Source organism: Leptosomus discolor, chromosome 9 (genome assembly GCF_034619465.1).
Source record: "Leptosomus discolor isolate bLepDis1 chromosome 9, bLepDis1.hap2, whole genome shotgun sequence".
NCBI lineage: Eukaryota > Metazoa > Chordata > Aves > Leptosomiformes > Leptosomidae > Leptosomus > Leptosomus discolor.
Window position 1 is genome coordinate 49,248,656 of NC_141399.1, and position 11,966 is coordinate 49,260,621.

Below are 11,966 nucleotides of genomic sequence, written 5' to 3' on the forward strand. Positions count from 1 at the left end.
GGCTGCTGCTTCCACTGCTGACCTCAGCCTGGGCAGGGCAAGCAGCTCCTGCCCATCGCGTGTCCCTCCAAGCTGCCGGCTGAAGCAGCGGGCAGGGGTTTAACTCCTGCGGGGCGGGGGGCATGGGGATGGCACGCTGCCCTCCTTGCGAGATGTTGGAGTGCCCGGCATCTGGCCCTGCGGAGGCTGTGGGGGCAGAAGGGCTGCAGCACAGGGGTCCCTGCCCGCGGTGTTTTGTGCAGGGAGGGCGTTTGCCTTCTCTGCAGGAACAGCCGCCTTGGGAGGCAGCGCAGGCAGCCCTTCCCTTCCTCCTCAAATGGTGAATGGCCGGACATTTGCCGAGATGGAGATTACGGCACACGTGCATCCGGATTTCTGCCTCACCGTGTCCATGAGAAAGCAGGGGGCACGTTGGAAACCTCGCCAAGCCCCATCCCTCTGCTCAGGGGGAATGGAGGCGGGAGGAAAGGGGCTGCCGGTTCCCCCACCAGCGACGGTGATGCCAAGGTACAGCACCCACGCACCCGCCACCGAGCGCCTTTGAAAACATGTCCCTCCCTCCCCGTGGGAGGTGTCCCTGTGCTGAGAGTGCCCCAGCTGCCCCGAGCAGCCCCTTGCCCTGGGCAGCAGACAAAGAGTGGGTACACAGGCACCCGCCCGGCCGCGGCACTTTGGCAGGGCAGAGAAGCAAGCCATTGTCCCTGCGCACTGCCAGCCCCGGCGCCAGCTGCCGCCGAGGACCAGACCGGTGGAGGCTGCCTGGTGGGACGCAGCAGAGCCGGCAGCGCTTGCGGCATGGCCGGGCTGGTGGGACCAGCAGCAGCCCTGGTCCTCCTTTGCCTGGCCATGGGGCTGGAGGCCAGCCCGGAGCTCTCTGGTGAGTCAGGGCGACGAGAGATGCTGGGGACTGCGCCGGTGTGAAGGGAGGGCAAAGCGACACCCGGGTCGGTGGGGTAGGGACAAGCAAGGCACAAACCAGTGCAGGCCAAAGGGAGTTTGTCAAAAAAAATGGGTTTTTTTTTTTATCCCCATGGCAGGGCTTGGATCTGAAAACACCCTGTGGACATCCCACAGCCCCGATGTGAGCAAGGGTGTGGCTCCCCCTGCTGCTGCTGCGCTCCCTTGGACAGTTTGGAGGCAGAAATGAAAAAAAACCAAAAGACAGTCCCTGATCTTTCCTGAGACCCCCCTGGCCATGATGCCCATGCCCTCGGTGCTGGGTGGTGTGTGGAGCTGAAGGCTCCTGGAGCACCCAGGACTCCCCTGCAAGCCTTTGTTTCTCTGAGAAGGTGAGGGAAGAGATGGGCTGAAGCTCTACCCGGTCCCTGGCCAGAGCCGGTGACTGGATCCCCAGCCAGAGCCACCCATGAGCAGTGGGGCTGCAGGGTGCTCTGCCACAAGGCACAGCAAGGGCCAGATCTTCTCCCTGGGGGCAGCACTGGTGAGCCTCATAGATGTAGCCGAGGCAGAAATTTGGGATGCCTTGTCCCTCAGTGCTTGGGACAGTCAGGATAGGCAGCCAGGCTGGGCGCCTGGGGGCTGCTGTGCCTCTGAGGGGCCTTCTAGAGACAGCCACGCACACCCTCCACTCCACTCTGCTGGGCCCAGGCGGTGCAAGAGCCTGGCACGATGCTGCCGACTGCAGCAGGGCGGGCTGCAGCAGAGAGGATGTGATTTCATCTGGGCAGAGCTAACTGAAAACCACACCAACGGGGACTGAGTCAGCGGCACTGGCAGGCAACCAGAATCACTCGCAAAATCTGCCTGCAGCCTCCCCAAAAAATCCCCCATCTTCACAATTGCTCACTGCCCCAAAATGGTGTGATGGAGAAACCTCTGTCCCTGTGGCACTGTTTGAGGCTCAGTTTTAAAACACAGACCACCAGTGCTGCCAGCCGGCATGGCAGCAGAGGAGGGTGCCTGCTGCAAGGCAGGCTGGATTTGGGGAAACCCATTTCTCCTCCTATTCCTCCTCCATGTCCCCCACCATCCCCAGGATATGGCTCGGCCCTCTGTGCCCAGGGCTGGTCAGCCACGGGGGGGGTTTGGGCAGCCCCACCACCAGCAGTCTTGGGGATGGGCAGGCGGGTTTGGAGTTGGTGCCAGGCAGAAGTCGAGCCCTGGCCAGCTCTAGAGCCTGCACGAGATCCCAGCTGCTGCTGCAGGCGTGGAGCTGCTGCAGGGGATGCAGAGGAAGGAGATGGGGCCAGCAGTCTGGGCAGGGTCCCATGCCCCTCACGGCCCCCAGCGTCTGGTGATTTGGGGCAACTGGAAGAGAGGTGCAGGATGAGCCCTGTACTGCCCCCCTCTTTATGGGCACTGCACCTCACAGGGTTGATCCAGCTCTGTGCCCTCCAAGGAGTATCTTTGCATCTCACTGGAGCTTTGACCTGGCTAAAACGGCTTGTCTGCTCCAGCCCACGCTCCTCTGCCTCGCCTTTCCTCTCTCCTCCAGCTCGCAGAGGAGCGAGCAAGGTTGTGGCCCTGACACCTGCTGGTCCTTGGCTTGCAAGGAGGAATGCCAGCAGCCACCTGTGTCCAAGGGAAAGATTAACTCCAAGCAGGGGCAGCTCCCAGCCACGTCACTGACGTCTCCAGGGCAGGGATGCTTGCTGCGGATGCCAAAGGGTTAGCGGCCACAGGGAAGGTGAAAGGGGCCCTTTGTGCATCTGAGCCTGGCACTGGTTTGCAGAGGGACAGAGGGAGAAGCGTGGGGCTGGGAGCCGGTGCTCCCACCTTCTTGTATTGTTTCGGGGGAGTCTGATGTGCTGCGGGCTGGGGGACAGGGTGCATGTCCTGCAAGTGCCTCCAAAGACCCCACAGCTGGGGATTGGGGTCTGTGACCTCCCAGCAGCCCAGAGTCGTGCCCGGCAAGTACCAGGTTGCCCTGTCCCCACCTCCCAGCCTCAAAATGATGCTTCCCCTTTGCTTTTGTTTTATTCAAAGGCCTGATGCAAATTGCTCTGTTCAGTGCCCTACACATCATATTTTCTCAGCTTTTCCTGCTTCCTCAGCCTCTTGGAGCAACTGGTGCCACCTCAGAGCACTCCCGGCGGCTTGCAGAGCTTTTATTAAAACAGCTTCCTCGCTCACCCAGCACAGCTGATACCAGCCAGAGCTGATACCTGCGTGTTAAACCCTCTTAAAGGCTGGGCAGGACGGCCCCACCTGACTGTCCCTTGCAGGGAAAACAACACGGTGAATGGTTTGGAACACAAAATAGGCAGGATTAAAAGAGAGAAACACCCTGTGCTGGGAATTCAGGGAGAGAAGGGCCAGTGCCTGTTGGAAAGGCCGTGGGCTGGGAATGGCTCACACCGATGCAGTGGGCTTCTCCAGCAGAGAGACCCGGGGTCAGCTGGACTCAGATGACGACTTGGTGGCTCACACCCACCTGCACTGACCCAACCAACTGCAGGAGCTCACAGCAGCCGCTGGACCCTTCTCCCCTCCAGCTCATGGCTCAGCACTGTGTGACAGAAAGCATCCTCCTCTCCCCGATCCTGATGATCATCTCTGGGTGATCATCTCTGGCTCGTCCTTGCTCTCTCCTCCCCATGTCTTCATTACAAGCCTAATTTTCTCTAAACCCTTGACTACTCCTCGTGAGATTCTTCCATACATGTTTTTTCTGACCTGTCATCCTGCCTCCAGATTTGCTTTCCTTTGCTAACCAGCTCGGCTGCTCCATGCTGTTTTCCAGCCTCTTGGCTGCAATGCTGGCTATAAGATTCGCTGCAAGCCCACCTTCTCTGCCGTAGCCCCACTCTGGTCCTGTTTGCCCCATGAGTGCCCCAGCCCAGGACGTCCCCACTGCCACCGGCTGTCAGGAGCCCAAGCACAGTCACCATCATGGTCCTGGTGTCTCCTCTGGCCAACGCCACCCATGCTCTCCCCTTCCAGGGTACCTCCGCAAGGTGCTGAGGAACCACACCACCCACACCTGCGATGGGGAGCAGCTCCTCATCGTCTGCCCTCACAAGACCACCATCAGCATCCTCGGCGCCTTCTACGGGCGTCGCGTACCCAGCCCCAACCTCTGCCCCAGTCCTGGCAATGTCTCCCAGGAGAGCACCGAGTGCATGTCCGCTACTGCCCACCTGGTAAGGACAGGGGGTCCCGAGGGACAAGGCTGAACAATCCTCCTTCTCCAGGTCACTGGGCTGCCTGCTTGGGCTGGGTGGCTGCAGGTAGTGCAGCCTCCCCATGCTCTGAGGGAGGCTGCTGCTGCCGGCATTGGGATTAACCCTTGGGGTCCTTTTTCTGGAGCATTTTTGGGAAATGAGGGTGGACAAGACTTTCTGCGGTGGGTCCCAGGGAGGGCAGCACCATCACAGGAGCCCGGCAAGAGGCACTGCTGTGCCCTGAGCTGGCTTTTGGAGTAATCCCGCAGGACGCAGCAGGCTCGGAGAAAGCCCTGGCAGCTGGGGCTGGGGCTGGGAGAGGGGTGGTGCAGCAGCCAGGGTGCCAGGCTCGGGAAGCAAGACAGAGGCGCATGAGGGATGCTGGGCTCAGCCCTGCGGATGCATCCCCTGGGGTTAGCACAGAGCTCAGCTCTTTCCCAGCCAGAATAAGCACTCATCCATGATGGCAGCTCCCAAGAATCAGATTAATGAAGCACAGCCAAAGGAGGGTCTGTTGATTGCAGTAGCCAGCACAGGGAGAGGGGAGGAAGGCAGGGCTGGTGAAAGAGAAGGGACCTCTCCAAAGCTCATGCCTGGCTGGAGGAAGCACTAGCCGGGCTGCTCCAAAAGCCCCACAGCATGCTCCGTGCTGTGTCTGTGCTCAATTCCTCTTTGTATTTAGAGGAAAGCCCTGTGCCCAGTGAGGATATCAGCCCTCCCCTGGCCCCACACATGAGACATCATGAGCAGCTTGAAGAATGGGGCAGAGAGGAGCCGGGAGGAATGTCATCCCTCGGCATCCTGCAGCTTTACCCTGGCTTCTGGGTCTCCGGGCCAGCAGAGCTGGCTTCAGCATCTGTGGCCTTGGGATGCCTTGGACCAGACATTGTTGAGCTGGTAGCAGCTCAGTCCAGGCATCATAGCAGTCACCTGGGAGGGAGCAAGGAGAGCAGTAACACTCATTCTGCAAAGCCATGAGAATGTGTCTGTTGCCCACCAAACTCCTCCAGTTCTCAGCAACTCCAACCTTGGCTGAACACTGGAGCCCCATCTCCTCCAGGAGTGTCTGGGGCTGGAGCTGCCCTTGTAGTCACAGGAGACTGGTCGCTGCCTTTTCCGGAGCCCTGCTCGGCCAGGCAATGCTCCTTGTCCCCAGCTGCAAGGCCCTGGTCCAGCTGCTCAGCTCTGCCCATGGCTGGGGAGATGCTTCACCCACCAGCTGAAGGAGAGCGGATGGCATGGGCAACACGCCGTGCCATGCCAGAGACAGCGTGCCTGAACGGTACCTGCTTCTCCCTCCTGGTCACAGGGCTCTGACAGACCCAGGGCAGCTGGGGAGGGGCCGGCAGGAGGGTGCCTCGATGGGCACAGGGTTTCATGTGCTATTTTTCTATTCCTGTTCCAGCTCCTTGCTAGGGCTGGGGCCAAACCGCAGCAAACCCAGCTGCAGGCAGCTGCCTGTGGGGAAGGGGAACATGGAGCCAGAGAGAGGAACAAGAGCTGAGGGGCCAGTTCCGTGCCCTGGGATTTGGCGAGGCTTTGCTGCCTGGTCCTGCTCCAGCCGCAGATCCCTCCTGGTATCCTGCGTATCCCAGGAGCTCTGCAAGCACCGAGCCCAACCGCGCTGGCATGGCACCAAGCCGGCCCCGCAATCTGCCCCAAAACACAGGTCAGGGTCCCCAGAGCTTGTGCGTCAAGAGGAGGATGGAGGATACGGCCCGGCACAGACGTTTGGAGACCGAAGGGCAGGTCTGTGGGCAGGATCTGTGCGGCTCAAGTTTGCAGCAAGATGGAGCCACTCCACCGCAGGGATCGCACGGGGCTGGGTTCCCAGCGGCCTGGAGGCTGCTGTTGGAGGAGAAGGGATGTCTGGAGAGCAGAGGGCAAGGCTGCTGCTGACGCCCAGCTCTGTTTGGGTAAAACCTGAGGAGATTAATTGCGTTTCCTCCTCAAATTTAACTTCTGGCAGCCGGGAAGACCAGGAGGAGGCTCAGTCCTGCACCGGGCCGGGGGGACAGAGACAGAGGAGGGGGGAAGGAGAGATGAAGAGGGGCTCCGTGGTCTCAGGGGGTGGGATCGCAGGGCAATTGCCCAGAGGGGCGGCAGCGAGGGTCGGGAACAAGCCGTGGCCCCGCTCCGCCCCCGCCGCCAGCAGCAGCCTCTGCTCGGGCGGTGGGTTTGCTGCTGTTGGGGCTCGCAGCGGCACCCCGGGCAGGGGCACCCCGGGCAGGGGCACCCCGGGCCGGAGCCGCAGCCCCACGGCCCGCCCGAGCCCAGGCGGCCCGGGAGGACCCTGCCAGAGCCGCGGGCGCGGCTTCGCCGCCCTTGGGCCGCCGGGGGCGGGCAGCGGCAGCGGGCCTCGGCCGGGGCCGGGCCGGTGCTCCCGGGGACGCTGCCCGAGCAGCCCGGCGGCCTGGGCCCTCGTCGCCACCTTGTGGCCACGCGCGTGCATTGCACGGAGCCCTGCGGGCGTGGGCGGGAGGGCGCGGAGCCGCGGCGCTGTGCGCGGGCGTTGCACGGAGTGGTGTCGGTGCGCACGCCTGCACGGGCGTTGCACTGGGCCATGTGAATGTGCACGCCTGCATGGCGGTTGCATAGAGCCGTGTCAGCGTCCACGCCTACACGGCTGTTGCAGAGGGCTGTGTTAGCATGCACGCCTGCACAAGTGTTGCACACACACGGCGCGGTGCGGTGCTCGCATGCGTGCCTGCACAGGCACAGGCAGACCTGCGCTAGCACACAGCTCTGCGTGGGTGCAGGGCAGGAGCTGGTTCAGGAACCGGCTCATGAAGCGGGGTGACTCCTTCCCCATGCTGGAAGGGGGGGTGGGTGGGGGTCGTGAGCAGCCGTGGGGCACCTCTGCAGAGTGAGAGGCCGTTTCCCTGAGCCTGGTGATGGCACCGAGGAGGTGGAACAGCCTCAGAACTCCTCAGTCGTCTCCACATCTGTCCCACTTTGCTCTCCAGAAGCTGCTGTCTGAGTGCCAGGACCAGCAGTGGTGCCAGTTCTCGGTGCACAGCCAAGTCTTTGGGCCAGACCCATGCCCTGGAACACACAAGTACCTCATCGCTTCCTACAAGTGCCGGCCAGGTGAGGTGGAGCACGGTCTGGGCAATGCTACATGGGCTCTTCCCCAGCCTCGACTGCTCAGAATGGGCCAGAGAGGGGAGCTGATCTGCTCCTGTATCTCACAGACCTCCTCAGGCCTTGCCATTAGGAGTTCTCAGACCCTTGGCTGGGCTAGGGGAGGAGGGGGCTGCAAGTGATTCAGGATGCATTGGGACACTCTGCAGTGTCATTCCTCAGGGAACCATCGGGTCAAGACTGTGTGCGAGAATGACAAGCTGAGGCTGCAGTGCCGACCAAAATCCATCCTGGCCATTTATTCTGCAAATTACGGACGATTCCTGCGGGGCAAACCAGAGTGCGATGCCCTGAACACTGGGGGACCCCATATAGGTATGCCGGAATGGTTCAAGCCAGAAATGGGGCCAGGAGCCATGCAGAGAGTGTGGCACAATACGCCATTGAGCTGTACCTGTGCCCCTTGGCCCCAGCTGGCTGGTGCCCAGCACGCAGGGACAGGCAGGTCTGCCCGCAGGTCCATGCCCTATGTCTTTACAGAGTGCTTGGCTCCGGATGCCCTGCGGAGGGTTTCCAAGAAGTGCCACCGCAAGGGGAACTGCACCGTGGCTGCTGATCAGACCACCTTTGGGGACCCATGCCTCCCCGGCATGAAGAAACAGCTGCGAGTCTCCTACACGTGTGGTGAGAGGCACCCACGGGGCTGGGGGCATGGGGGCTGCTGGCTGAGCCCCTGCTGTGCCCACCCCGTGCCATGCAGCCAGGGGCGCGGGGCTCCCTGGGGAGGCAGGGCGCTCCTGGGGATGAGCAGGGTGGTGATGCTCAGTGTGTGCTCTTCTTGCAGTGCCCAAGCAGCTGCTGGAGGAGGTGGGCCCTGACACCTCGGATCCCTTCCTGCTCTCGGACTACATGCACGGTAACATGGCAGGGAGGCTACACCAAAAGTGGTGCGGCATCGTGTCCATGCCTGGGTGAACCACTCCTTCCATGGCCTGGCTGCATCCGTGGTACCCACCGCTGGCACGAGCCGTGCAGCTCCATCCCAGCATGGCTGTCCTGCGGCTGAAGCTGCCCCATATCTGAGGGGCTGGAGAGATATGTCTGCTGGGAGCAGGGCAGAGGAGGACCCGCAGAGGAGCACTTGTGCAGGAGGGAAGGAGCGTGGCGTGGGGAAGGAGGCAGGCAGCCAGGCAGCGGGGCGCTGGGGAGCACCCTGTGTCTCAGCCACATCCCCTTGTTCACTGCAGGTGGCTGGTACAAAGGGCCCAGGTTCTCCAGGCTCCGGGAAGACCGGATGATTTTTACTAGCTCCCTGGCAGCTTTTGCCCACCTTTGGGGTATGTGCCCTCCCCAGCTCTCACGCAGCACCCAGGGGAGCAGGACAGGCTTGGGGGGGTGGCTCAGGTTCTGTGATGGCCCCTGCATCACAGGGGCAGCCAAACCCTCAACCTCTCTGGCAGAGTCGGCAGGCATGCAAGGGAGGAGGGAACCAAGTGCCCATGCTAGGTTTGGGGGGGCCACATAGGGCAGGAGCTCAGAGATTGACTGAGCCCCGGGGGTCCCACAGCATTGGCACGGTCACGGTGCTGCTGTGCTCCTGCCCACGGACCTTCCTTCTCTTGACGGGCTGAATTACCTGCTGGGTCTCCTTCCTTCCTGCCTTGCCTGCAGGAGCACTGATGGAGAGCACCCCTCTGTGGGCAGAAACTTCCCTTGCTGGGGGAGATCACCATTTAAATCCCTGGCAAGGTAATTCCTCCCCCTGTGCTGCCTACCCCACATCCCAGTGGGGGTTTCCTATGGGGAAAGGAGCATTTCAAGACACTGGTAGGTGTTGATGAGGGGCTCTGGGTGACACTCCTACGATCACTGGGGCAGGGTCTGTCCTGCGCCTGTGGCCTGGGTGCTGACGGCATCCCTGCTCCCCTCCTCTTCCCCCCATGTGCCTGGTGGAGGGGGTTTTCCAGGCACAGTTACCCCACAGGCTGCAGAGGCAGTTTGTACCGTGGTGTCTCTCTTTGCTCTTCACCCCCCAGGTGTCCCAGAGAAGGTTGGCCTCTACTTTCTTTGCGGGGTCTCGGGAGGCCTTATGCTCCTGCTGTGCATCATCAGCCCCAAAACAACCTTCCTCCAGGAGGTGGGGGAGGCTCTCAAAGACCCGGAGCTGGGGAGCAGCTCGGAGCTGAGCAGGACCAAGCTGCGAGATGAGCAGGATGAAGACCTTCCCGACGACAGCTCCTCGGACTCCTCCTTCCGCCACCTCACCCGCACCTACCGGGCCACCGACAGCATCTTCAGCCCTGAGCTGACGGCAGCCATGGAGGGAGCAGTGGAGCACCAGGGCCACGGCAGGGAGGAGATTTGGATGCCCAAGGAGTCAAGCCCATACGCCATCCACAAGATCAAATCGGCCACCAAATAAGAACTGGAAGAGCAGAGGGGGCACAGGCTAAGTGGGATCCAACATCAGAGAGACACAAGAGTTTGGGCTCCTTGGGGTCAGTGGGCATCCCAAGTGGCAGCAGGGCCACAGCAGCCCCAGTATGGCCATCAACCCACTGCTCCACCAGCCTGGAAACCTCTAACCTGGGGGTACGATGCGGTCCCTGGGTGTGATGAGGGGCTGCAGGATGGCTCGTGGGGCCGCTGGCTCCTTTGCTGCAAACACACTGCTAACCCAAGCTAACCTCCCCATTCTCAGCTCGCACCGGCTGGCTCTAGTACTTAACCCTGCTCAGCCACACCGAGCCCACCCTGAGCCTTTCCAGGCTGTTTGCTCCTGTTTCTTCTTGGGTGCTGGCTTCCACCCCTGGTGCTGCAAACACCCCCCAGCCCTCAGCAGCGTGCTGGTGCTGGAGGTAAAGAAATGGCCAGGACACAGGGAGGATGCAGGTGGGAGAACATCACGAGCATCACCCAGCACAGCCCCACCATGCTGCGTGCCTTGCAGCCCCGGTATCCCCAGGGGAGCTGCATCCCAGGGCTGGGGCAGCCAGCACCTTGGCACAGCACTGGCTCTCACCTCCCTGCGGGCATTTGGGAGCTGTCACCCTGGATGGCTCTGTGCTTTCCTTCAGACTTCCCTTACTGACAGGAGAGCCCCGGGGTTAACTTGCTGGGGTTTTTTCCAGTAAATAAATGCAACGGCTGAAATAAATGCAACAGCTTGTAGACACAATGTCCCTCCCTGACCTCTGCTGTTAATAGTGAAAAGGATGAAAAAAGGAAGCGACAAAGCTCAGCCCTCGCTGTGTGGATCAGCTCCTTGCCTCTCGCCAGTGTTTCTGGCACTCGGCCATGGGGAGCAACAAGTTTGGCCTGTTTTAGCATGGGAAAGGATGAGGCTTTAGCCTGGGGAAGGGAAAGGTGGGAAAAGCAGTCTGTGTGGATCCCATGAACAACGCCTCTCTGCACTTGCTCCTTCTCTTGAGCCTGAGGCTCTGTCTGGTGAGCAATCCTGGAGCAAATATCCCCAGATGCCATGCAGAGGGGCTTCTCGGCAGCCCCACGGTGCCAGGGAGCTGGGCTGGATCTGGGGGATGCTCCAGCTCCAAAAGGCTGCATGGGCTCTGTAGTGCTGGAAGGGAAGGGGCTGGATGGAAGCAGCAACCCAGCTCTTCTCACGATTGGGACGCTCCAGGTACCAATGCTTTTGAGTAGCGGGGTCTATTTTTCTATCTGTCACCACACGTGAAGTGCCTGGGCTGGGGGCAGGACTGTGGGAGACACCAGTGCACCCCTTAACCCAGCTGCTGGTATTGGTGGTCTGCTGGGGGCCGGGGAGGCACCAGCCCCATCTCTGCGGCCAGAGCTGAGCTGTGCTCGGTGGTGGATGCTCTCCTGATGCGAGCCGAGTCCTATGACAATGCAGCTGCCTTGCGCTCCTGCTCCAATGAGGAGGGACAAGGACTGGTGTCCTGCTTGATTTGGGGGTTTGCTGAGGGATGCCAGAGCCCAAGAGAGTTTGGGGGGACTCTCACCTCTAACTGGCCCCCAACATCCTTAAGATGACTGGCAGGACTGAGACCACAGATCTGCCTCTGTGCTTGGACAGCAGGCACAGCTAATGCTGCAGACCCACAGCGTTCACCTTGCAGGGTTCACTTCTTGCTCCCCCTGTCTTTCCTCCAGTAACCGCCGGTGGCCGGATGGGATTTCGGCATGTGTGGTGTGACCTGTAGCCCCCGCAGTGGAGCCGGGCTTCCTGAGAGCCTTCTGAGGAGCGCCCGCACGGCAGCACCATGGGGACTGGAAAAGCCAGCCTCCCCCTGCCAAGCCTGGGCAGGACGGGCAGATGTGGACCCGTCCTAAAGCGGGCAGCTTGCCCAAGCGCCCGCAGAGCCGCAGGCAAATTTGGATGGGGGTTTTTGGCTGAGGATCTTACCCTACAGACTGATGCACCATGTTTCCATCAGTGGTGGGATGTGTCCTGTCTCTGCCTGGCGAGTATGCACCCGACATATTTTTGGCTGGAGTACGCGCTGCCCCGACACGCGCAAGGAGAGGCAGACACCTGGATCCCACAAGGATCCCAGACCGACCCTAAGTGAATCTCAGGGAGCTCCCAGGCCAGGGATAGCAGCAGTGGCACCAGAGGAGCTGGAGCTGGAGAGGACAAGCAGACAAGGAGGAAAAGAGATGGGCTGGAGTCGCAGCAGCCCTGACCGGTTCTTGGGGACTGAAAGTTCCCAAGATCTGTGGGACCCAGGTTTAAACCCCCCCGTCAGCCCTGCAAGCACCTCTCGGCCATGCCGCACC

At 61.3% G+C, this 11,966-nt stretch overlaps 1 protein-coding gene across 2 annotated transcripts; it reads left to right on the top strand.

Annotated features, from left to right (window-relative positions):
- Positions 1–780: 780 nt before the first annotated feature.
- On the top strand, positions 781–9,743 carry LOC104339749 (protein eva-1 homolog C). 2 transcript variants are annotated; one of them, XM_086469903.1, is made up of 8 exons: positions 796–877; positions 3,904–4,103; positions 7,091–7,214; positions 7,431–7,583; positions 7,749–7,892; positions 8,053–8,124; positions 8,456–8,545; positions 9,245–9,743. In XM_086469903.1, exons 1-8 carry the CDS (start codon positions 796–798, stop codon positions 9,628–9,630), a joined length of 1,251 nt encoding a protein of 416 aa, XP_086326029.1. In that variant the 3' UTR covers positions 9,631–9,743. The 2 variants fall into 2 exon arrangements, with proteins under 2 accessions (XP_086326030.1, XP_086326029.1); XM_086469904.1 differs by lacking the exon at positions 8,456–8,545 and having other exon boundaries at positions 781–877.
- The last annotated feature ends 2,223 nt before the right edge of the window (positions 9,744–11,966 follow it).

What these genes read in the sequence shown, in the direction of transcription:
- LOC104339749 (XM_086469903.1), top strand. Translation starts at nt 796, where the DNA reads ATGGCCGGGCTGGTGGGACCAGCAGCAGCCCTGGTCCTCCTTTGCCTG. An exon ending in GCGAGTCTCCTACACGTGTG is followed by an intron (nt 7,893 to 8,052) that starts GTGAGAGGCACC and finishes CTCTTCTTGCAG; the next exon opens with TGCCCAAGCAGCTGCTGGAG. An exon ending in GCTCTCGGACTACATGCACG is followed by an intron (nt 8,125 to 8,455) that starts GTAACATGGCAG and finishes TGTTCACTGCAG; the next exon opens with GTGGCTGGTACAAAGGGCCC.